We start from the raw sequence: 26,122 nt of genomic DNA, 5'->3' as shown, positions 1-26,122 counted from the left end.
CCAGTTAATTTTATTTAGGTCAGAGAAAGCAAATCTTTTTGGTTGGAGGGTTAGTATTTAAGTAGATTAATTATACACCAAGTTCATTACCACATACTAATTTGGTTTTGTGTTTTTGGAGCATCCTACCCTCCCTTTTTCTCACCACAGATTTGGAGTCAGAGGACTGGGGTTCAAATCTTGGCATGGCCTTAAGCAAATCACTTATCTTCTTGTCCTCAGTTTCCTCATCTTTAGAGTGAGATGGTTCATTCCAGTTCTAAATCTATAATCCTGTTATACATGTTACTTCACAAAACTAGTATCCTTGCCTTTTCCCAGATTGCTTTGAAGATCTTGGTCAATCAGTAAACCATCTCTTAAGTGTTTACTATGTGCCCCACTGTACGAAGCACCAGGGAAATAAAAAAGACAGTCACATGCCATAAGGTTCTTATGTTCTAATCTCACCACACTCTAAGTGCTCCACAACCCCTACTTTAGCTGCCTTCATGACTATTGAAACAAATCGTTCTTATCCACTCATTTCACCTGGGGGGACATCTTCACTTGAGTAGACACCCCTAACTCACCCAGAGGTCTGAGACCTGTGGGTTACCCCCAATCTGATTTAGCCCATCTGCTGAGACAGTCCTGGTGTGGCCACTGCATGCTTGGAACCACAGGGAAGAGTTGGGTGAAAGGTGGATGAATAGCACTGAAAAGAGCTGTCAAACCAGTATATCAGCACTGTGTTTTCTCCTGGACACCCCATGCACCCCAGAAATGGGAAATAATTAATAGAGGAAAGGTACTTGCATTAAGAGGGGGTTGGGGAAAGCTTCCTATAAAGATAGGATTTGTAGTCCAGGCTTAAAGGGAGTCAGGGAGGTCAGAAGTTGGAAAAGAGGAGGGAGAGTGGAGAGTAGTCCAGGCAAAGAGGAACATCCAGAGAAATAGCCTGGAGACTGGGGGCACCATATGTAAGAGGACATGTGGAAGAGTCAAGTATAAGAAAACTAGAAAGGTAGGATGGAGGTATATTATAAAGGACTTTGAATGCCAGACAGAACCTAGAGGCAATAGGGAGTCACTGAGGTTTAGGGAGTTAAGGGTTGACATGATCAGATCTGTGCTTTGGAAAAAATCACTTTAGTGGTTGACTGGAGAATGGATTGGAGTTGGAGTAGGCAGACCTACCATCAGGCTAGTATTGGAATAATCTGGGTGCAAGGTGATGAGGGCCTATACCAGAGTGGTGGCCTTGTCAGAGAGAAGGGGGCATATAGATGAGAGAGTGAAAAAGGTGAAATCTGCAGATCTTGACAACAGGGTGGATATGGGATGGAGGACAGGGATTGAAAGAATCTAGATAACTACCAGGTTGTGAGCCTGAGGGACTGGGAGGATGGCATTGCCCTCTCCAATAATAAGGAAGGAAGAAGGAGGAGTTTAGGGGGAAAGATAACGAGTTTCATTTTGGACATAAAAAGTTTGAGGTCTACTGGACATCCAGTTTGGTATATCTGAAAGGCATTTGTAGATGTGAAATTGGAGGTTAGCAGAGAGTTTGGTGCAGGATAGGTAAGTTTGAAAATCATCAGCATAGAGATGATAATTAAATCCATGGGAGGTAATGAGATCACCAAATGGAATAGTATATAGAGGGAGAAGAGAAGAGAATCCAGGACAGGAGTCTGTGAAGGAGCAGTCAGATAGATAGGAGAAACTAGGAAAGAGTGATGTCCTGAGCAGAGAAAAGAAAATATCAAGGTGGAGAGAGAGATCCAGCATTGTGAAAGTCTGCAGAAGTGTCAAGAAGAATAAGGCCTTTGGAGTTGGCAACTAAGATAGGATAACTTTGGAGAGAACCAATTTGGTGATTGAGAGGAGAGAAAGAAGGCACCTCTTAGATGGCCTTTTCGAGTAGTTAGCTATAAAGGACAGAAATCATGTGGCTGGAATGATCAAGTGAAGGTTTTTCAGTATAGGGAAGACATGATATGGGCATGTTTGGTAGGCAGTAGGAAAGGAACCAGTAGAAAATAAAATTAAAAATATTTCTAAAAATATATAAATTAAATTAAATTAAAATTTTAATAAATAAAAAGAGTAGGAATGACAGAGGAGGCAGTCCATTGGAGGAGACTGGATAGAACTGATCACTTAAATAAGTAGAGAGTTTCAACCTTTTGTCATTCCAAATTTTAAACAACATTTAGTTATTTAGATAATGTGATCATTTAATTAAAAGATGCTTTAAAATGTCTTTAAAAGAAGAAACAAAATTACTGAACTAAACAAAGCCACTGTATAGATGATTATAATAACTTTTTGTCATTTAAGTTATTTAGGAAAGAATTTACTTGATTTGTTTTCCCATTGTTGAGTAAAAACATTTGTGTTATATATGTACATATATATATATACATGTTATACACATATATACAGTATATAATTCATTATTTTGGGATTATTCCACAGGTGATAATCAGTTTTTTTTCAAATTGCATAAGAGGATAATAAGAGAGTTTCTTAGAATTGGACAGTTTCTAAGATTTTCCTAAGCCATGTTGATATTCTTTAAGAATTTCTACCTTTGTTATGGATTTGGTTCAAAGTTGAAACAAATTAGGCTTACATTCCTACAAGAAAATCCATTGTTTCCTTTGCTAGTATGTTTTCTTCTCTTACTGTATTTTTCCCCTAAAGAAAATTCTAAATACTTTTATTTGCCAATGATTTTTTTTGCAAGTTCTAATTGCTAAATTCACTTCCAAAACAAAGGAAATGAGCCAGCAGCTGGGCTTGAAGTCATTAAGTATCCATTCAGTTCCTTTGTTCTTTAAACAAGCTTCAAGAGGAGCCTATAGTAGATCTCAAATACCCTCACTATCCTTCTATCATGGTATGTCCTAGATAAAGTACAGTGATATCACAGGATGCTAAACAATTTGAGTACCAATTGAATTAGAATTTCCCCTCTCCTATAACTTGAAAAATATTGACTCAATAATTTTAATGGAAAATGCAACCTTGAGTAGTCATATTAAATTTTATTTTTCTAATTTTATAAAGAAACAGGTTTTGGCCATTGTTTTCTGATGTTTTGAAATTCAGGTTCCTCAAGCAGGCAGTCTGATATGTGAATCTTAAAAACTACTCAGACTATACTTTAGAAGATTTTATTTAGCCATTCCCTTATTGTAACAATGGAAATACTTGGTCTAACAAGAATCAGGAATGTATTGGGAACTTTTAAAATTACTCCACCCTAATTAGACATACTTTAGGGGAAGATAAAAGTTGTAAACTCCCGATTGAACAGTGAAGGTTCTTAACTCATGCCTTATAGTGAAGCTAGGACCTTAAACCAAGTCTATTTTTAGATCTAATACAAAAAGGTGTTAAGTACCTGTAAAGGTTAAATTAATCACAAAAAGGTCAAGTAACTTACAAAAGGCAAGCTTAACAAAGAAGTGTGAAGTACCTCAGAAGATATAATCTAAGAGAGGTGGTGAGAACTAAGAATGGGCAGTCTTGGAAAAAAGCATCTACTGTGATTGGTAGACCTAAAAATTTAAGGGAGGTGACATAAGAGAAAATTCTCTTTAAAAGAAGGCTAAAAGTCAGTTCAAGAATTATTCTGAACTCAGTTCAGGAGATTGAGTTCAGTGGAGGACTCAAACCCAACTTGGAGACGGTCTTGTGGTGAGCCAGAGCAGTTTAAATTAACTCTCTCTCTCTCTCTCTCTCTCTCTCTCTCTCTCTCTATATATATATATATATATATATATATATATATATATATATATATATAAATTAAAATCTCCATAATTCCCAGCTGACTTGGGCATTTTATTATTTGGGAATCATCCCTGGTGACCATTTAAATCTAGATTTAAGTCAAAACACTAAAATTATCTTACAGATATAGGTTATACCAGTGCTTTCTTGTAATAAATATTTCCATATTCTCTCTATCATAAATGAAGATATATAATGCATATACAATAAGAAACTCATGAAGGAAGAAGATACTTTGATCAGCTATCAGATTCCAGTAGTTCCTTCTTTTAAGTAACCCTATCTACAAGAAATGACCCATGCTTTTATATATTGTGGTGCTGATTCATATTATTTTTAGGTGATATAGCCATCCATTGCTGAAATTCTCAGTAGGCATTATCTTTTTAAACCCCTAGGTCTTTGACTTAATATTGTGTATTGGGTTCCAAGGCAGAAGAGTGTTAAGGGCTAGGCAATGGGGGTTAAGTGACTTGCCCAGGTTCACACAGCTAGGAAATGTCTGAGACCAGATTTCAACCCAGGATCTCCTGTCTCTAGTTCTGGTTCTCAATCCTCCCTCCCCCAGCATTATTTTTAGAGTGAGGCAGTTCAGCCTTTATCAAGGGCAGACTAAAAATGCAAATAGGCTGCTTTCAACCCGATGGAAAAGTATACTGACATCCAGTTCAAGATGCCTGAAAGTCATTTGGAGCAGGAGTTTGGTACAAGATGTCTAGAGTTGAGAATCATCCAAATAGCCATTAAATATAGAATTAATACTAGTCTACCACCCTTCAAGGTATTAAATGATTTTACTGTTATGGAAAACAATTTAGAATTATACAAAAAAGTTATTAAATGTTCATGTCTTTTGGAAATTTATACTTCTGGGACTATCCTATTGATGGGGAAATTGTTCATATTATTTATAATAGCAAAAAATATGGAAAAATATGTCCTCATTGGGGAATAGCTGAACAAATTATGATATATGAATGTAAATTGAATATTTCTGTGTAATTCAAAATGATTGAATTTGAAGAAATGCTCTTATTGGATAAAGCTCTAGGTCATTACTGATGCTTCTAAATAAGACCCATAAGAGTTTAGCTTAACTCTATACAAAGGGGGAAAAACAAGTGGATGAAGAATGCCTATTCTCCAGGCTGAGATTTATATAGTTGGATGGACCAATTATAGAACTGGGCCAGTAATACAAATATCTTGTATAGCTGGACCCAGAATTGAATAGGAGGAACAGAATGAGCTTGTTTGCCCTTGGGAATTGTGCATCACTTTTAATGACTCCAAGCTTTTCTCCAAAGCAGAGGCTTCTCTTTTTTAACATCAGTATTTGTGCAGGGATGCTATATGATTGCATAATGTCATACTACAGACTCTAAAGAATTAAAGCTGTGCCCAGACAAAGGGCAGTGGTGAGGAGCAAAATAGGCATGAACATGTTGTAACATTACCAACATATTATGCAGATCAATACAGAGAGCTACTGAAAAGAGGAGGTGAACAGAGCCGATATGAGATATATATGTATGTGTGTGTGTGTGTGTGTGTATATATATATTCATATATATATATATAATTAATGTATCAAAGTATCCTTGTAATTTTAAGATACCTTGAGAAAGGCCCCCATCACATTGGGATGGATTCCCTTTTGTGACAAGAGTCACCCAGGATGGGAGCAGCTGAGTAACTCAGTGGATTAAGAGCCAGGCCTAGAGGCAGGAGGTCCTGCATTCAAATGTGGCCTCAGACACTTAATAGTTGTGCACCCTGGGCAAGTCACTTAACCCCCATTGCCTAGCCTTTATCATGCTTCTTAGACCCCTTGGAACCAATACACAGTCCTAATTCTAAAATAGACGGTAAGGGTTTCAAAAAAAAGTCACCCAGGATGAGAAAGTATGGAAACGATAGACCCTTCAGACCCAAGAGAGGCAGGACCCAGTGTCCAGGAGCCTTGGGAATAACATTGCTCTTTCCAGGCTACTGATCCCTGCATCTAGCCCAGGCCCTGCAGCCATCATCCCTGGAAACAACTCCTTTAGAAATAAAATTACCATTCCTACATTCCTTCAAGACCAGCAACTGACTATATTGTACCCAAAGACAGGTAGAGTTGCCAAGGCTAGGCAGCATTTTCAAGGCAGACCAAATGATAACCACCATCTCTTCTCAAATCCAGGTAGAAGTATCCCAGGATCCTTCACCTAAGAACTATGAAATAGTACTAACCTCACAACCCCCTGCCACCTGCTTCCAGGCCAGAAAAACAACTCCTATGATGTCTCTCCAAATGTTGTTTACTCTTTTTTTAGAATCTGAGCTTCTTGATTAGAAAAGGGACTACCTTGTTTTTTATTTGTATCCCCAACACTTCACATAGTGCTTTTGTACTTACTTTACTCATGTATTCATTTATAGACCCCATGAAAATATCAAAGTATACACAGGCTCTTACATAGTGCCTTGCATATAGTAGATGTTCAATGAATATTATTATTTTTGTGGAATCCTCAGTAATACATTGCATAGTTGAATAATTTTAATTATTAGGAAGTTATTCTTCTATGTTAAGCTAAAATCTGCTTCCCTCCATCTATTACAGTTCTACCCACTGTTGCCTGACAAGAAGTCTAATCTGTTGCAGATAATAGCAGACATTCATAAAAACTCTTAAGTTTGCAAAGCACTTTAAATTCATCTTGGTAAGGTAGGTGTTATTACTTTAATTTTAAAATTCCTTCAGTTTCTTCTCTTATTGAAATATATATTGAAATATAGCTACCATTTCTAGCACAATATTGAATAGTAGTGATGATAGTGGGCACCCATTTCTTGATCCCTATGGGATATTTTTTGGTAACTTAAAATCCTTCAGCAGTAAAGTGTTGGTGGCAGCTGGGTAGCTCAGTGGATTGAGAGCCAGGCCTAGAGATGGGAGGTACTAGGTTCAAGTCTGCCCTCAGACACTTCCTAGCTGTGTGACCTTGGGCAATTCACTTAACCCCCATTGCCTTGCCCTTACCACAGTTCTGCCTTGGAAACAATATATAGTATTGATTCTAAGACAAAAGGTAAGGATTTAAAGAAAAATCAATAAAATGTTAAAAGTGTTGAAATGGTTGTAGAAATTTAATTTGACACCATAGTTAAAAAAAGGAAAGAAAGAAAATGGAAAAAAAGGAAGGCAGGAAGGATGGATAGATAGATGGATGGATGGATGGATGGATGGATGGATGGACAAAGAGGAAAGCTCCTTAGCTTTAGTCCCTGGAGTCTCAATCTTCAATTGAGTAAAATCTCTTATCCATATGAAGACCTTTCAGATATTTAAAAACAGTGTTCATATCTCCCCTAAATCTCATTTTGGGGCTTTATAGCCTTATTTTTGTTAAGCCAATTCTCCAAATGCTATTGTTAAAAGTCTTTTTGCCATCCTGGTTGTCTTCATCTGCAGTCCAGTAATGCCTGACCATCAGTGTCACCAGAATTAAACAGTACACAAAGATTTTGTGATCAGAGAAAGATCACAATGGGACTATTATTTTCCTTATTTTGGACACTATACATTTATTATTGCATTGTTTTTTGGCTAACAAATTGACTGAGCTTGGAGGCAATCTCCTAAAACTTGAAGGCAAATTACACATAGCTTTTTATCAAACTCTCTTCTATTCTGTATTCATTAAGTTAATTTTTTAAAAAACAATTCAGATAACTTACATTTTCCCCTATCAAGTACATTTAACCCTTTTCTACCTGATCCTGGTTTTGTCTGAAGGTAGCATGATATAGATAAGAAAGACCTATGGGGCAAGTCTTTTAAACTCTCAGTGCTCTGGGCAGCTTTCTAAGAACTAGATTGTTTGAAAGGTATTAACCTACATCATTAATGGGAGTTTTCTCATCTGAGAATTCCTTCTATCAGTGAATTCTCAGATCTAGTTTCTGTTCCTAGAATCTTTGAGTCTTTCCTTTTATCAGCTATCCCTCTCAGTTTTGTATGTATTCAAAATTTTTCCCAGTCACTAATATGGAAGTATATTTTGCATCCATAATATATGTAAAATCAAGATCAAATTGCCATCTCTGAGGGAAGGGGAGGTAAAGGGAGAAAGAGAGATACTTTGAATCTTATAATTTCAGAAAATGTATGTTGGACATTTGTTATTGTATATAATTGGTAAAATATCCTTAAAAAGAATAATTAAATAAATTTTGTTTTTATTCAAATAAATTAGATGTGCTTTTAAGAGCAGTTTTGAGTATTTTGTGAGGGATTGGAATGCTACTTGTGAAAAACCCTTATTTCTACCTTTTGATTAATTTTAAATGAAAATTTATTTGAAGGATATTTTCATGATTTTTAAACTATTTTCATTAATACCTCAGAATCATTGATGACAGCACTGGTTTACCATTCATCTTTGAAGAACTATTCTTTTAAAAATATCTTGATCTCAGATTTTCCCTTCATCTCAGACAAAACTTTTGAAAGTATGCTTTTTTGGTTATGTTTTTCCCATTGCTTTTCCCCCTCTGTATTAGGAATGTTAAGAAATGGGGATAATTGTGGTATGCCTTGCTCATAGTCATGAAAAGATTACTAGACTAGAAAGCTAATACTTAACTATGTATACCTTACACAGTCACTGTTAATTCCATATTGTTATTAGTTTAAAAAGCTCATTTAGTGTCTACTTTATAGGTAGTAGGTTCCCAATAAAAATTATTTTTATTTTATTTGCTTAGGAATTTATGTAGATTATTATTTCTGCCACTGAGATCAAATTAAGATAGATAAAATATCATTAAGATAATGGATAAAAAGAAATAGGTGAAAAATATCAATAACTCAATTTTAAAACATTCACAGATCATTTTAATGTCAAATTCAGTTCCTTGAAATATTTAGTTTATGTTAACATTAAAGATTACTCTATTAATTTAAAGTTATGCTATACTTTGTGTACGAGAACAATGCTAATAACCCAAAGAGGTGTGCTGTAAATTTTCTGATGGTGATGAAATGGTACCTTCTGATTCATTGAATATTTGAATATAGTATGTCCTGGCTTGATGCAATCAACACAGTTATTTGTAAACATCTGGAGGCCTTTGCTAACAATGAGCAGTGTAGAGTTTGGGGAAATTATTTGAATCCTAAATTTGTATTGTCCTTGGCTGTCATGGCTATCTATACTTTTAGCAAAGAAATCCATGTCTTTGCTGTCTGTGTCACAGAAAATAAACTAAATGGAATGAATCTTCTATTTTATTTCCTTGTTCTGTTTCTAGACTCTTGGTATCCTCATTGTGGCAGTTGCTTTTACTTAAGCTAAATTTAATTGGAAATGATGTTTGATGTCTTTTCCTCTTCCTCATTTTCAGTAACAACTGCTTATTTGAAAGAAACTATTGAAGCTGTTATAATGGTACACCATAATTTTTATGTTCTGACTGCACCTAAAACATTTTGAAATGATTTCCACCTTAGTAAACAGTTCTTTTCCCTCTCTTCAAATATGATCAGTTTCAGGGCTGCTAGGTTAGCACAGTGAATAGAGTGCCAGGCCTGAGTCAAGAGTACCTAGGTTCAATTCTAGCCTCAGACAGAAAATTCCTAGATGTGTGACCCTGGGCCAGTAATTTAACTACAGTTTGCTATCCCTTACGGTTCTTCTTCCTTAGAATTGATATTTGTCAAGACAAGGTAAGGGTCTAATATATATAATCAATTTCCTTTTTTGTGATGCTATTCAGTTTTGCCATGTCTAGCAGCTTTCATTTTTCTTCTTCGGAGAAATTATTCATGACATTCAGGTATGAGGTTTTTGTGCTGTGCTCCATGGCTTTGACTTCTTTAATTTCTTAATCCCAAATCATATTTTTCTCTTTCCTTTCCTAAGTCTGCATTTACATTTAAATCACCAGTTATTAAGTAGAAGATCATATTGAGCTCTTCATATTATTCCTCTTAATTTTAAGGACTTTAAAGAAAGATAATCAAATATACCATGAAATGATATTTCTTCCTGTCTTTAATTATGCTATGAAATTAACTCTATTTGCAACTCCATTTTATTTTCTTGCCAAGTAGAACCTTCCATTTAGCTGCAATTCATTTATATATTCTGGTTTTGTTTACAATAGAAATGCCAATATAATATGGTTTGGTTACTCCAACAGATATTTAAATGGCCATCCAAGGTGATCATTTAGATCATGTAAGAGGCAATATTCAATATACATTGCCAAATGAATGGAGCACATGGTCTCATGGAACTTCAAAGAAGGTTGACTTCAGGTTGGGTAATTCAGGAAGACTTTTAATAGCATGAACCTGGTCATGGATTTGAGTGGGAAAAGCTCAGATAGCCATAAGATAGAATGAATAATCCAGTTCAGCTGGAATAAAAAATTCATAGACCCATAGTATCATAGTTCTAGATCCAAAGGGGATCTTATTAACTCTCTATTTTTATAGAAGAAGAAACTAAAGACTAAGGACTAACCCAAGGTCACATATGCAATCAATGTTAGAGGCTAGATTTGAACCCAGGTCTCCAAAACGATATAATGTGACAATCAGAATGTCAAGGACTAGATTACAAAGATAATGCTGAGTTTGGATTTTGTCCTATATAGAGTGAACATTTTTGAATATAGGAGTTAAATGGACTAGTTGGTAGTGGTATGCTAGATTGGAGAAAGACTGGAAACAAGGAGATTATTGAGGGAGCTGAATTTACTAACAATATGAAATTTAATAGGCTTAAATCTTACACTTGGGTTTAAAAGATCAACTTTAAAAGACATAGAAGAAATAACTAAGCAGTTGATGTAGGAAAGATAAGTCACCAATGTGATGTGGTATCCTAGAATAGCTACTACCAGTTTAAATTGCATTCATAAAATTAAGATTTAGTCCATAGCAAAAAAGGAGAGAGTCTGGCTGTAGCTTTAGCCAGACTACTTTTTACCTGAAAAAGAAATGGTTTTTTTGGCAGGAGGGAACAGGTGTTGGGAGGAGGGGAATATTAGAACATTATAGTTGACTTCAGATAATCGAAGCTTTTCATAGAAGAAGGATTAGATTTGTTCAACTTGGCTTTAGTTGGCAGACCTACGAGCACTGAATGGGAGTTGCAAAAGGGGAAGATTTAGGCAGGATTTAAGTAAAAACCTTTAACAATTAGAATTAGCTAAAAGTGCAATGTACTACCTTGGAAATGAATTCCTCTTCAGCGAAAATCTTTGAGCTGGATAACCATTTGTATGATAAATAAGATTATTGTTCTGTTTGGGGATGTACTAGATACTAGCCTTTTGGAAAGTGAAATAATGTTAACCGAGTTTGCTTTCAGATTTAATAATCTATGATTCTATGGAAAATATTGTAATGAACTTTGACTATCCAGCCCATTCTTTTCACAACAGCAAATAGTGGTTCACTATTATTGATAGGGTAAATTATACATTATTCAGCCTAGTATTTAAGACCCTAAATCTGAGCCCTTCTTTTTCTTTTTCTTTTTTTTTTAAACCCTTACCTTCCATCTTAGAATCAATACTATGTATTGGTTCCAAGGCAGAAGAGTGGTAAGGGCTAGGCAATGGGGATTAAGTGACTTGCTGTGGGTCACCCAGCTAGGAAGTATCTGAGGTCAGATTTTAATTCAGAACCTCCCAATCTCTGGGCCTGGCTCTCAATCCACTGAACCATCCAGCTCCCCCCGAGCCCTTCTTTTTCTAGCTATATTTCATTCTCCCCTCCCAGTCTGTCCACATTCCAGCTATTTCTCAGTTTTACTCTCCTCTCTGCCATCTTCCATTATCTGGAAAACACTCTCTCCACCTTGCCTATTAAATCCTCTCTTAAAGATCAGATCCAGGTGCCACCTCCATGAAGTGTTTCGGTATTCCCCTCCTTAAAATTGATCTCATCCAACTTTCTTGAGCATTTTGTCATACTCTCTTCATTGCCTCTCATTTTGTACTTTTGATCATACTTATATTTGTATGTTATATATTCATTATTAGATTTTAAACTCCCTGTGATTAGGTTATTTCCAATATTTATAGTATATTACACATAATAAAATCTATAAAGTTGAATTTTGAAGGATGAAATTCCAGCTAAGAATTTAAATAAGTTTATATAAATGTTTATCTAAATTACTGTCTCCCATTTCCTGACCTCCTGAGAACACCTCCTTAAGTTATCAAAAATGAGTTATATTGAGGTCAGTAACTCAAATATTTAATTACTCTGTCTTGAAAGAGTTTAATATAATTATATATGCTCTACTTAATTTCTTTCCATTTAGAAATTGTGTCATCTTTGAGGAAAAGGGGCAAAGAATTTAAGGAATTTCTTTCTGCCTTTTCTGGTTTCTTTTATTGATTTTATTTTACATTTCTTTCTGTCAAATAGAACACACACATGCCTTTTATATACATTTTAATATACATTGATTTTTCTACACAGGATCTTGTATTATTATCTCTCTTACGTATTAAAAACTGTGAGGATCTTTGTGTTACCATGGCTGGTTGTGTGTGTGTGTGTGTGTGTGTGTGTGTGTGTGTGTTGCAGCTGTACTAATTTAACATTCTCTAAATGTCTTTAATGTTCTCTTTATTCTCTCTTCTAGATCAATAATAAGTGTCTGAATAAACATCCTAGTAAAAGGTAGCATGACTAGATGCATTAACATCAGTATCATATTTTAACGTAAATTTATTTTATTACTCAGAAAACTTTTGGGTGGGTTTGTTTTGAATAAATTTGAAATTTTTGTACAAATTTTATAATTTAAGATATATTTACAGTTGTTGCTAGATTAGAAATAGCCCTGAATAAAGAAGAACCAGGATCACAGTGTTTTAGTCCTAGGTTGTTCATTAGCTGAATGATCTCAGACAAGTCATTGTGGTTAATTTATCCAAAAAAGTGGAAGTGGAGTTAAACAATTTCCAAAATTCTACTGAGCTCCTATGATTCTACTGAATTCTACTGAACTCCTAAGTGCTGTTTTATATTTTGCTTTTATATTTTATATTATTTTGATTTTTTTTAATCATCTATTTCCTTGGAAGTTTTCTCTCATTTTTTAAGAAATGTAAAATTGTAATTTTATTAAAGTCTCTTAGAGTGAAAACTATCATATTTGGACTTTGAATGTGATCTTACCTTCAGTTTTATAAAAATATGAGGCTATCATCTGTCTTAGGCTGACTTTCATTACATTTTAAAAGATATTTTCCCCAATTACATGTAATAATAATTTTCAATATACATTTTCTGAAATTATCCACATTTTCTCCCTCCTGGAAATTGTAAGCAATTTGAACTGGGTTATACATGTCATTAATACATTTAAACTAACAGATAAAAAAAGGTTCTTCCTGGGATTGCTCCACTTCTTTAAATATGATTAGCATTGATCAGTAGTTATACCTTATGGCAATGAAATATTTTGACCTATAGATTGGGATTATTATTCCATTTTTTGCAGCCAATTTTTATTGTCTTGGGATCCTAGAAGTATGGCTAGTTCCTATTGCTCTCTTTAAAGTCTTAGAACATCAACTCAGGAATTCCATTCCCTTTTCCCCCTCAAAAATGAAATTTCTCTATTAGTTTCTATTTTAGTCATTTAATATATAGTGTATTAACGTGGTTATTTGACTAAGGAACCCTCTACTTTCCGCATAACTATCAGTGTACATATTTAAATTAGGCAGAGGATCAACAATCCTGAAGTAGGCAATCTTGCAGAAAGCTAAGAAGTAAATGAGAGAGAATATTTGGAAGATAAGAATCCATCTGATGATCATCTGTGATGTTTGTGAAATAGAAAAGTGAAGGCCTTTCTAGAACTAATGCCTGGGTAGGAGGAAAGAAGGTAATTTTTATAAAAATAGAAAGGGAGATTACTTGAGAGAGTAATATAGTATTTGATCTTAATTTTGTTTAGGAGGAAATATATAACAATTAGCCCTTTTTCATTAATATGGAAAAGTAAATCTAGACAGTATTTTTATATTGTGATGATCATTGTCTTTGACTCTTTTATATTTGTCTGGCCTTTTTATTTATTCTTTCATGACTATTTCAAATTTTCCTGCTTTTCTAAGCAATTGTGATTTCTTTATGCTAATTCTAGTCATTCTAGTGTACTCTATTTCTCTTCATGCTGTTCTACTGAAGATCTTTTTACCTCAACTTAATCTTTGTAATGTCTTATCTCTTTGCTCTTTGAATTTGAAGACCAAAATAAACGATGAAGGAGATTTAATGTTCAAAAATATAATGTAAGACAAAATTTTATATCTTCTTAGAGCAAGAAACAGCTTCATTTTTCTCCTATTTCATTTAGAAGTCGTTTCCTTTTATTATAGGTATTGTGTTGACTACGTGTCAATGGCAGTTTTAGTCTATTTTATTTTTCCTATTTGTATTTCAGTATTATGAGTGATAGAGATAGCCATGCTGGCCATCTTGTAGGATGGAAGTTTAGAAGCAAAAGTGGCTAGAGCATTGTTCTGTGCACTGCAGAGTCCATTCATGCTGTCATAGCCTGTCACAAATGTGACAAGGGATCCATATTATTTCTGACTAAGGGTTTTGTCACCCTACTTGATCTCAATAGGAAATCTAGAGTACTTGTTAAAACTTTAATGTGAATACTTTTCTCTTTACATGAACATGTTTAATAAAATGGTGGTGACTCTTTAAAAAATAGGTTCTTTTAACTAGATCTACTTTTTACTATGGTTTTGTCAGATATCATGATTTTGACTCCTGCCTTCTTTTTCTCAGTTGATGCCCAATAGATTTTGCTCCATCTGCTTATCTTTACCCTGTGTGTGTCTGCCTTCCTCATCCGTGTTTCTTGTAGACAACATATGATAAGATTTTGGTTTCTAATGCACTCTGCTATTTACTTGCATTTTATGGGTGGATTCATTCCATTTACATTCAGAGTTATGATTACCAGTTGTGTATTTCCCAACATTTTAATTTCCACTCCTAGTCTTGCCCTTTCTTCTTTCACTATTTCCTTCTACATCAGTGTTTTGTTTTTAATCAGTTCCCCTAATTCCCACCCTTATTTTGCTTCCCTTCCCCTACCCTTCCTTCTTTTTCACCTCTTATTTTTCTTTAGTTTTTAAAATACTCCCCACACTCTCCCTCCCTTGTATTACTTCCCTCCCTAATAGTCCATTTGTTACCCTTCTACTTCTCTATAGGGCATGAATCAATTCTCTGCCCCAATGGATCTGATTGTTCTCTCTGAGTCAATTTCAATGCTTGTAAGAATTAAGTATTTCCTGTCTCCAACTTCTTTACCATTCCAGGGTATTGGTGTTCTCCCCAACCCCCCAATATGAACTTCTTTATGAAATATAAATTTACACCATTTTGACTCTTCCTATTTCTTTTAGTATTAACCTCTCTCTCTCTCTCTCTCTCTCTCTCTCTCTCTATATATATATATATATATATTATATATAACTATATATAATATAATAATATATAATAAAAATACACACACACACACATATTTTTCTTGGTATTTCATCCTATATAGTTTGTTATTTTTCCCTCTATGTATAATTCTTCTAGTTACTCAGGTGATAATAACAGTTTTTGAGAGTTACAAATATCCTCTTTTCTTATAGGGATACAAATCACATTAACTTATTGGGTCCCTTAAGAAAGATGCCACCCCCCCCCCCCTTTCTTAATTACCTTTTGGTGATTCTCTTGAGTTCTGTGTTTGGGCATCAAATTTTCTGTTCAAGTCCAGTCTTTTCTTTATGAATGCTTGGAAGTCTTCTATTTTATTAAATGACCATATTTTCCCTTGCAAGAATATAGTCAGTTTTGCTGGGTAGTTGATTCTTGTTTGTAGACCTAGTTCCCTTGCTTTCTGGAATATCATATTCTATGCCTTTTGGTCCTTCAGTGTAGATGCAGCCAGATCATGTGTTTAATTGTGGTTCCATGGTATATGAATGAAGACTTCTTAGTAGCTTATAATATTTTTTCCTTGGTCTAGTAGTTCTTGAATTTGACTATAACATTCCTGAGTGTTGTCAATTAAGGATTAAGTACAGGAGGTGATCTTTGGACTCTTTCAATCTCTACTTTTCCCTCTTGCTCTATAATGTCATGGCAGTTTTCTTGGATAATTTCCTGCAGAATGATGTCCAGGGCTTTTCTTTTGTCATAGTCTTCTGGTAGTCCATTGATTCTTAAGTTGTCCCTTCTGGACCTGTTTTCTAGATCTTCTGGTTTGTGGATAAGGTGTTTCATATTTTCCTCAATTTTTTCATTCTTTTGATTTTGTTTTATAGCTTCTTGCTGCCTTGTGGAGTCATTTATTTCTAGTTGTTGGATTCTAGTTTTTAAAGACTGAATTTCATCCCTGGATTTTTGGTCATCTTTCTTCTGATCTTTCATCTCTTTTGCCTCATTTTAAGCTGGTTAATTTTGACTTTCAAAACATGTATTTTCTGTTTCCTGATGACTTATTTTGCTTTTTAAGTTTTTTTCCCAGTTGTCTTCAGCCTCTCTTAATTTTTTTTAGTTCTTCCAAAGCCTGTGTCCAATTCACTGGAGTTTTTGTGTTTTTGCTCAGTGTTTCTTGATCTTCCTCTGTTCTATTTGCTCTTTGATCATTGCCTGGATAAAAGCTGTCAATTGCAATTTCTTTCTTCTTTTTCTGTTGTTTACTCTCATTTTTCCCTTCTTATTACCCCTCTGTAATTGCTTGTAATCTTGCTCTTTTGATTATGTGCTGGATCTGTGGGTTTGGGCTATTCTGTCCTGAAGGGGCTTCTTCTCTGCTTTGCTGATTGGTCAGGCTGAGCCCTGATGTCAGATCTTTCCCAGCTGGCAGCAGAAGCTGAAAAGGACTTCCCACTGTGCTATCAAGATTGTAGCCTTTTCCCTTGGAGCTTAGTCAGTAAGGCTCTCAGAGCAGTCTGAGGGAGGGATGTTGGAGCTTGAGCTTCCCTTCCCTCTGAAGGCATCTTATCTGCCCTATTGATAAAATCAAGCCAGGGTGAAGTTGATCTGCAAAGTTGAATGTGCCCTGAGGCAAAACCTTGAGAAAGGAAGAAAGGGGATAAGATAAAGTGTCATGGCTATGATTAGGCTGCCTACTCTGTGCTTTTCCTCCAGTTGCCTTCCTGCCACCTGTGTTCAATGCCCTGAGCCTGGCACAGCTGTGCCCTTGCCCGGCCAGGGATTCCAGCCAGTGCTGGAGGCTCAGCACTTTAGGGGGTGGGGGAGATCCTGGAACCTTCCTTCTTCCTTCCCCTTAAACCCAGCCGCTCTAGAATTCAGGATTTTTGAGGGGCGTACCTTTTAAGTTGGGTACAGCAGGAGGGTTCCTTAGCTCTGCCTTGTTGTTAGATTTGGTTTTCATTCCCTTTAAACGTTGTGTTTTTGATTCAGTGAGGAAGGGATTGAGGAGGTTTGTATTAGCATAATGGTTATACTAATTACAGTGGTGGATATGACACTTAAGTTTTATTTTTAATAAGTTGGTTTTTTCCTAATGTGCATTTGGAAGATGGTATCTATTTAGGATGGGCTCTACATGTAGGCCACTATTGCTGTTGAGTTTTCAGTATGTTCTTAGGCCCTGTATATCCATCATAAATGGAGGATGGAAGCACTTTGAATGGGGAAGGAGAGACAGAATAGGCAATGTGTGAGCAAATGACCAATATCTTCCTAATGATGTAGTTGGGGGAAGGATCAGGTAGACACTTTTTCTTACATCCTATGCTTTTTTATATGACCATTTTTAATTTAAGTGGAATCTCTAGAACCTTATATCTTTAATATCACTTGAAGGTACTTTAAAAGTTAGTCTGATAAAATTTTCAAGTATTTGTATTAAGGAGCAACAGCCACATTTAATAGTTATTTTGATACCCATATTTGCCTTATTAATATACAGATAGTGGTTAGAGATATTAACTTTTGCATTTTACATGTGGTTCCTTGCATAATGTATATGCACAATAAATATTAAATGATTATTTAAAAATTAGTTCCACTGATTTTTCTCTACTCTTCTTACTCCTTTCCACCAAACACACACATTTTCAAATGAATAAACTTTGGGAAATTTCTACTTATAAAAATAATTAAAATTTTAAAGGTTAAGTCTTTTAAAAAATAAGATGTCTATATATGTCTGCAGTTTCTTGGAATACAGCTAAAATTGGATTTCATCATGACTGCATATTACCTTCATATTCTAAAAATACCATTTGTATTATTTCACTAAAAGAGATTGGATCCCTTAAGACTTTTATTGCAATAATAGTAACAAGGTGATGGTGCTTGCAGTTGTCATTCATGTTGCAATGAGAAAAGGTCAAGGACTGTATGACTCAGTATACCAGACTACTGCCCTGTTTCTCCTCCAGATGCTTTAATATGCTTAACATTATCCAATACTAGCAACTGAGGTAGTCTAAATACCACAGCAGGATCTGATTAGCTTTTTCAGATCACTGCCTTTCTTTGCTCTTTGCAAAGAAGCTTAATCCACTGCTGAAGATCAGACTTCCTGCTGGGCTCATGGGTAGCTTTCTCTCATTCTTTGTATTCACAGTAGCAGGAATTAGTGAGAAGATTCCTCCTCCTTCTGAATTAAAAGTTTCAAAGTAGAAACTATAGTTGCACATAAAAGTGAGAAGAAAGCTGAATGAGAAAGTAGAGGAGACAACTCCTGAGAAGTTTCCTTTTGTATGTTAAATGACACACATACATCCATATACCCGACAGGATATAGTTTTATAGCAAATGTACATGTAGTCAATTCAAAAATTTAACCCCACTCATAATTCATGTGTTCAGAATAGAAGGCATTAAACCTAATTACTATAAACAGATGTATGGTATGTTCTTAATTTTTAACTTTAAATTCTAACTGAATATGTAAGATCAATTAATTTAGCAAACTTTGATTGGACAACTATTATATGCATAGTGTGCTACTGTACCAAGCCCCTGAGTTGATAAAAAGTTTAAACCAGACATAGTCTCATTCTTCATGGAGCTTACATTCTTGTATAATCAAATTTGCCAGCCCTAAAAATGGTTCCTTTGTTGTTCTTGATCTTGAGGTTGGAAATGCCAACTATATTTTCTTGACCTTCAAAAAAAGTTTATTGTCTTCTATCATAATTCCTCTTTCTTTCCATAGACATAAAATTGAAAAACTGTATTAGCACAATTGAAAATTAAGTAAAATATAAGAAGTTGTATCTCATGTAAACTTTAAAGCTTCTTAAGTTTCTATGAAAATAGATTTGGCATTAATTTCTTAGGTCTTCCATTACCTTCTCATTTATTCCCACTAGTTCTCAATAACTTTGCTTGCTGCAAACCCTTACCATTAGGAAAACTTTCCATCTGACTTGCAGAAGAAACTTCATCTATATTTTGACTCCCTCATAAGAATGTGAATTCCTTGAGATTAGGAACTGTCTTACTTTTCTGTTTGTGTACCTAGATCTTGGCACAGAGCTTTGCAGTTAATAAATGCTTAATTTATTGAAAGTTTTGTTTTTTTATGAAAACTAGGTTGACTTTATTTTAAGGAAGCCTTCAGAACTACTTTAGGCATTAAAGCATTTTATTTTATTTTATTTTATTTTTTTAAACCCTTACCTTCCTTCTTGGAGTCAATACAGTGTATTGGCTCCAAGGCAGAAGAGTGGTAAGGGCTAGGCAATGGGGGTCAAGTGACTTGCCCAGGGTCACACAACTGGGAAGTGTCTGAGGTCGGATTTGAACCTAGGACCTCCTGTCTCTAGGCCTAGCTCTCAATCCACTGAGCTATCCAGCTGCCCCCGCATTAAAGCATTTTAGAACACTTTTTTGACTGATTTTTAACTTTGTAAAATATTTTAGAACTATGTGTTATACTTTGGGCCATTCCTTAAATAATTAAACTATTATAATTCTTAAAACCAATTCAATTTCTCTTCTCTTTGGAAACAGTGCTTGGTGTAAAGTATTGTTTAGGAAATGAGAAATCATGAAAGTTTTATTTAGAATCAGGTAACTGAAAACTTTGAAACAGTGCAGAAATTCCTCTTATAAAAGAAAGAAAATTCATTGCATTTGTTTTCCTGGTACAACAAAAATATGGTCATGGGTCTTAAAGTAGCACAGGGTTTTGTTTTTTTTTGTTTTTTTGTTTTGTTTGTTTGTTTTTTACTAATACAAATGGATCTTGAAGTGAAATTATCTTCCTTTTTCAGTTGGATAGATTTTTTAAATTGTTTCCTAAATTTGTAGTGCATAGAACATACATTTTAGAAAATCAAAATGTATGTCCTACACCGTAAACCAGCCTTTGTCAGGAAATTGGAGGAGGATTTCTCCACCTTCCTTTTTTTAATTCACCTTAGAATTCATGGGAATTGCTTCTTTCTATTTTGGTGTTGATTCAATTCATTCTAATTAGCATTTATTAAACACAAACTATATACAGAGCATTGAGCTGTACACTGAACTTAAAAGAGACAAAATTAAAAAATATTTCCTGCCTTCAAGGAACATTCATTCTACTGGAATGAAAGGAAGAGGAGTTGGGGATTTTTTCTTTCCTTCAGGGTAGAAAACATTTTTGAAGAATGTTTTAATGTTTGAATTCCTACTGTATTTTTCTATACTACTGCTGATGATTTTTCTTAATGTCCCTGGGGGAATTAATTCTTGTCAGAAACAAGTAGAGATTATGACTGTCATTCTTTTAGGAACTTTAAAACTATATTTTACACATTTAAGAGGCTTCTTCTGTGTGTCTCTGTGTTCCTTATATTATTTAAAGTAAAATAATTATTACCTTTTTTACCTTTAATAAAGCCAACTTATATTTCATTAGGGAGATTCTGTTGAATCTGGCAGATAGGTAATGGAATGTGAAAGCCTTTGTAGATTTAACACTCATATAAAATTGTATCATAACATGCATTAAAGATATGCTTTTTTACCCCCCATTTTAAAAGTTTATAAATTGGATTAATATAATTTTCCATATCATTTTAAATAGGAAAGCTAGATAATTCTGATTTTAGTTAATTTTTTAAATAGTTTCATTTTTGAAGAGAGATTTCCCAAATTTAACACTTAAGTTTAAATATCTTTCATATATTAAGGGCCATACTTTAGTTGGGTTTCTAGTAAGCTAATTGTTTTTTTTCTTTTTGATATGTCTCTTATTCTTTCTTGTTTTTTTTTTTAATCAGATGTTTTATACATAACAAATGTGGTGTTAGATGTGAGGTAAGACTGTTTTAGATTTCTTAGAACTTTCTAAAATAAACATTTTTATTCTAATATGCATCTCTTTTTTGTAGTAGCAACCTGTCTTATAGTAACTGTGATTTATTTATTTATTTTTAAAGCAAAGGGAATGCAATTAATTAATTGCTTTTGTGGTACACCTCATTTTCTTTTATTTCTTCAAATAGATGTGAAAAGTTTTTAATAACAGTATAGCCTAACTTTTTTTTTTGAAACAAGCAACCTTTAGTATTATAAAAATAATTCCTTTTCTTTGTTTCATGAATTAGAAACAATGAAGGAAAGCTGAAGTCTGCCCAAGCCAGGTGTTTCTTGTTGGCAGCCTGCTCCCTAATGACTCTGGCTCTCATACAGCAGCTGCCTGCTAGTCGTCTTTGTATGGCCTATTGTTGCTGCACACCCCTCGTTAATACACAGGCTGCCCGGGGCAGACCCTGAGAATGACATCAACTTGCTTATCTTAGAAACCTACAAACCTGACGCAGGGTGTTGAGGTTGCCTTGCATCTGCCTAGCCAACTAATTGTGAGCTTTCTGGCCTATGATTGGCTGCTATTCCACTCAGTAATAGGTTAAGCAAAGGCATTGCCATTCCATCTGTTCAACCATTCATTGTTCTTCTTGCCTTCCTGGAAGTCTGCAGCTAAAATTGGGTTAAGGAGTTACTGCTGAAGCTGATACAGAAACCAATGTCTTTGTATTTTTCTGCTAACGTGAGTATTTGGACTACCCACTCTTTTAAATTAAACTTTACTAACTCTTTGGCACCTCAGTTTGAAGTCGAAAGAATGGTAAGCACTACTGATGAAAAGTCTAAAAATTTTTCATACTAGTGTTTACATTCTTATACTATATGTTGTATGTATATATGCATGCATATATACATAAATACATGCATATAATCTCCAAAATACCCCAGACTGCATGCCTTTAAAATGTCAAGTGTCTATCTTTTGCACTATATTCTCGAGTGACTATAACACTATATGATGTCATGATATTCTGTAGTTCTTTAGAAGTGGCAAGCGATCAATAAAAATGATCCAAATTAGAAAACTTTAAAAGATTCTTTTTTAGTTTGATAACAAGCTAAGAATTTTTAAATATGATGATCTTGCAAAGATTTTGAGAACTCTTTTTAAATATCCATATTATCTCTGTGTGCCTTACAAATTCTGATAAAATTTCACAGGTATTTTCCCCCCCTCATGTTTAGAAGAATCCAGGCTAGGAACCTGGATTGATTTAGGTAATCCTGGCAATTTGTTGTTGTAGTGGTTCTATTAGTGAACTCTAAATAGGATCAGGTGGTAACAAACTGTCTTCTAGTCTTGGTGATTTTGAAAACTCCTTTGTAATAACCATTCTCTTGTGTATTCATATGTAAGGTTTTATGTTGTTGTTGTTGTTTTTCCCTTCATTAGTTCAAGTTTTAGGTTGAAGAATTTCCTGAGTAATTTTCTATGAACCTCTGTCCTCAAGAACCTTCTCGAGGGTGGGAGGGGGAACCCCCCCAAAGACTTTCATATATCATTTGGGAGGGAAAGAGAGGACATAAAGGGTTAAAAGGGGGTTTTCATTTCTACCACATGCCCTATTGTGTGAACATATGCATAAGTCTATTGAAAGTTTTCAGAAGATGGGCAGGCCACCAGTTGCTGGTCTCCTGCAGTTCCAGTAGACATCTGTTGCCCCAGAGCATTAACCAATCTGTTCAATGGGACATCCTCCCTTTGTTAGCTGGAGGGATGCAGACAACAGCACTCACTGAAACACAATGATAATTAAATCCATAGAAACTACAGCAGTAGGTATTTATTACATATTCATTATTTTTTTTGCATTGTCCTCTTATCATTACCATTTGGGTCACTAACCAGTGCCTACTTTCATGGCAGAGCTTTATATTACAGAAAAATGTATTGTCTGAACAGGTCTATATCATTGATATATATTTTATTTAGGATATGAAAATATGTAAAAAGCATTTGACTGTAGTTTGACTCAACATCATATATAATATTTTAACAATCAATTTCTAAAAAGTGTTTGTTCATTAATAAAGAATTTTAGAGTTTGACTCAAAATCATATGTAATATTTTAACAATCAGTTTCTAAAAAGTGTTCATTGATAAAGAATTTTAGAACCATGCAAGAAGTTTTCTCCATCTATTAAATATGTCAGAACCTCTCAGTTAACATTTTAAAAGTTTCTTAATGAAAGTCAGTTTTATAATAACAAAAGTAACAATAAGTAGCATTAAAATGTCATTTTAAAGATTGTTAATCACTTTATTTAAATCTCATTTGATTCTCACAGTAACTCTGGGAGGTAGGTACCATATTAACCTCATTTAACAAATGAGGAAATCTGAGACAGACTACAGTTATGTCACTTACCTAGGATCACCTAGGTAGCAAATATCAAAGGCAGGATTCAAACTCTGTGAAGAAAGGTGATTTCTAATATATAACTACTTTAAAAGCTTATTAAAATTCTTCACCTTGACATACTTTATCTGAATAAACATGATATAATAGAGAAGCAGTTTATATTTTGATACTTGAATTTAGTCAAAGATCCCTTATATCTGTAAATCTGTGATGCCAAGGAATTTGTTTTTGAGAGAATAGTATATCAAAGGCAAAATGAAATTGAGAAATTAAGGTTAAAAAAATCTGTATTTCTTTTGAGATAAGTGTATGTGTGTATTTGCATGCACATACTTTGTTTGAGAATTGAAAAATAAGTACTTCCTAAAAAGCTGTTGGTGGAGGTGATATTTCTACATTACCAAATAGGATTTATTATTTAACCTTCATTTTAAAGGTGACTAATGTATAAAAATTATTTTGTTTATCTATAAGTTATCTATAAGTTTCCTGGAAATGTACTCAGGTTCAGGATTTTAAAAGGTTTATCTTCTCCCTACTGTGGGAACTGAGAATCTAGTTCTTTTCTAATCAGCTTTTTTTCTTTCTAAATTGATTACTCATTTTCAAGTTTTTAAGCATGACATGGACATATAAAAGTCTTAGAGTATCTTATGATTATTTCTTTTTAGAATTTTGTTGCTAATTTGCCCTTATTAGCAACAGGTTCTTTATGATCATCAAAATATGCGTTAGTGGTAAACCTTAAATGACTGACCATTTACTTTTTTACTGAATTGGTTTTAAAAAGGATATTCTCCTTAAGAGTATGTTTGTTTTTTTAAGAGGATGTCATAATTTTATGTTTTTGCATGCTAGAAACTAGTTTTTAAAACATAGGAAGACAACAACAGTCCTTTGCTATTTATCTTAAGTAATATCTCTTCCAATTAAATTTAAATTTCTTTGTTGATGTAAAGTATATATGTAGTATGTTTTCCTAATAATTTGACCTAGTTTACCATGCATGGCCTGTTTATTTTAATGGCTTACTTTTTCCTAGCTCTAAAAACTCATGAGAATTACAAGATTAGGTTTAATAAATTATGATGCTATTCTTTGAACAGATCTCTGAGAGTCATGGCATAAATAATTTAGAATACAGGAGGGATAAAAGACCTATAAAATTAGTGAATAAAATCCAAGTTATAAATTATTTTAAATAAATTTTATTTTACTGGTTGCAAAGTTAAAATAAAGTAAGCAATGAACAGCCAGGAATTGTAGGTAGGAAAAGACATGTTTATACAAAAATTTAATTCCTGAAGAGACTTTGGAAAACGATATTGGTAACATTAAAATCCCACATCATGTATTGCATCTTTTATTACAAATTATAGATTACTGTAGTTTTAATTGTATTGTAAATTCTATATTATATAGAAATATTTTGTCTAGCTTCAGAAAAAAGAGGATTCCAAATTTCTTTATATTTTATATTTAAAGATCGAGGAATTAATTTGTTGTAGCATAATGTCAGGCTTTGTTAATTACACTGTTGATATGTTTCCCTAATGAGTATTCTTTTTAAGATGACTAGTAAATATGGCCTTTCTATCTTAGCAATTTTTAGGGATATTTTGATTACATGTACAAGTTTAACAGAATATCAGTTATCTTGCTAACAATGTATTCTCTGCAACAGCCTTCTTGGTACTTTTTTCCTACTCTGATATAGTTTCAAAGTAAAACACTTCAATTTAATATAAGGATGGAATTTCCCAGTAAAACACACCGATTGAATCAGTGATCCTTTACTTTGGAATTGTCCTGCTAGAGTATGGTTTGCACCAACCCAAACTTTTCTGGGGAGATCAGAAATGTTGCCTATTAAATATACTTCCTCCAGTCAGAGCAGATTGTGGGGTTTACAGAACAATGATGTCGGAGCTTCCAGATTGGTTTGGCAGCTGCATTGTTCTCAGAGGGTAAACCAGACGCACTTAAGTCCCAGTCTCTTTCATAGGCTTTTGTTCATTCCAAATTATACTTTCACTGTGCTAGCATTCATGATGGCATGTTAAAGGAGTGCATCCTAGCAACAAGAGACTGGTTGCTAGGCAGCCTAGCTTCCAATAGATTTTTCTTGTTTAAGATACTTTTGGTGGAAGCTCTGTGAAGGCCACAGGGCAGGTTTTCCTTTTTAACTGTAACCCTTTATTAGGATGCTGTTGTGAATTGTTACTGGCACTATGCTGTCAGTATATTACTGTAGTTAATAAATCACCAAGTATAAAGATTTGCTTTTAAAATTTCTTTGCATTAAATCTAAATTATTTTACTCATGTTCCTCAATTAAGTGGGTGAGTGTTCATGGTCAGGATATGTGTTTGTATAGATGTATACAGATACATGTATATGAATTTATACATATAACATGTAATGATTTGTTTTAAGTCCTAGAACAAGTGTTGAGAACAGTTTGCCATAACTTTTAAACTAAAGATGGCAAATTACCAAGTAAAACAATAATTGCCCATCCACTACTATATAAAAGCATGGAAAATGTCATGCTTAAGGAATTGTAAGTGTTTTTTAAATTAA

General features: G+C 34.1%; 1 protein-coding gene across 4 annotated transcripts in view; it reads left to right on the top strand.

Annotated features, from left to right (window-relative positions):
- Positions 1–26,122, top strand: part of ZC3H12C (zinc finger CCCH-type containing 12C) — an 88,870-nt gene that overhangs the window by 28,317 nt on the left and 34,431 nt on the right. For 2 of the 4 annotated variants that reach the window (XM_007494870.3, XM_007494871.3), the window contains exon 2: positions 6,398–6,502. The exons of 1 other annotated variant lie outside the window; for it this stretch is intronic. Coding sequence is in view for 1 of the 3 variants with exons in the window: in XM_007494868.3 (XP_007494930.1) it covers positions 21,834–21,857 (24 nt within the window). In the remaining 2 variants the exon portion in view is untranslated. Of the gene's footprint in view, positions 1–6,397; positions 6,503–21,025; positions 21,858–26,122 lie in introns of those variants that run through there. One more of the 4 variants, XM_007494868.3, reaches the window with a different exon arrangement.

This window comes from Monodelphis domestica, chromosome 4 (assembly GCF_027887165.1).
Source record: "Monodelphis domestica isolate mMonDom1 chromosome 4, mMonDom1.pri, whole genome shotgun sequence".
Taxonomy (NCBI): Eukaryota; Metazoa; Chordata; class Mammalia; order Didelphimorphia; family Didelphidae; genus Monodelphis; species Monodelphis domestica.
This window is presented reverse-complemented; position numbering and strand designations above follow the sequence as displayed.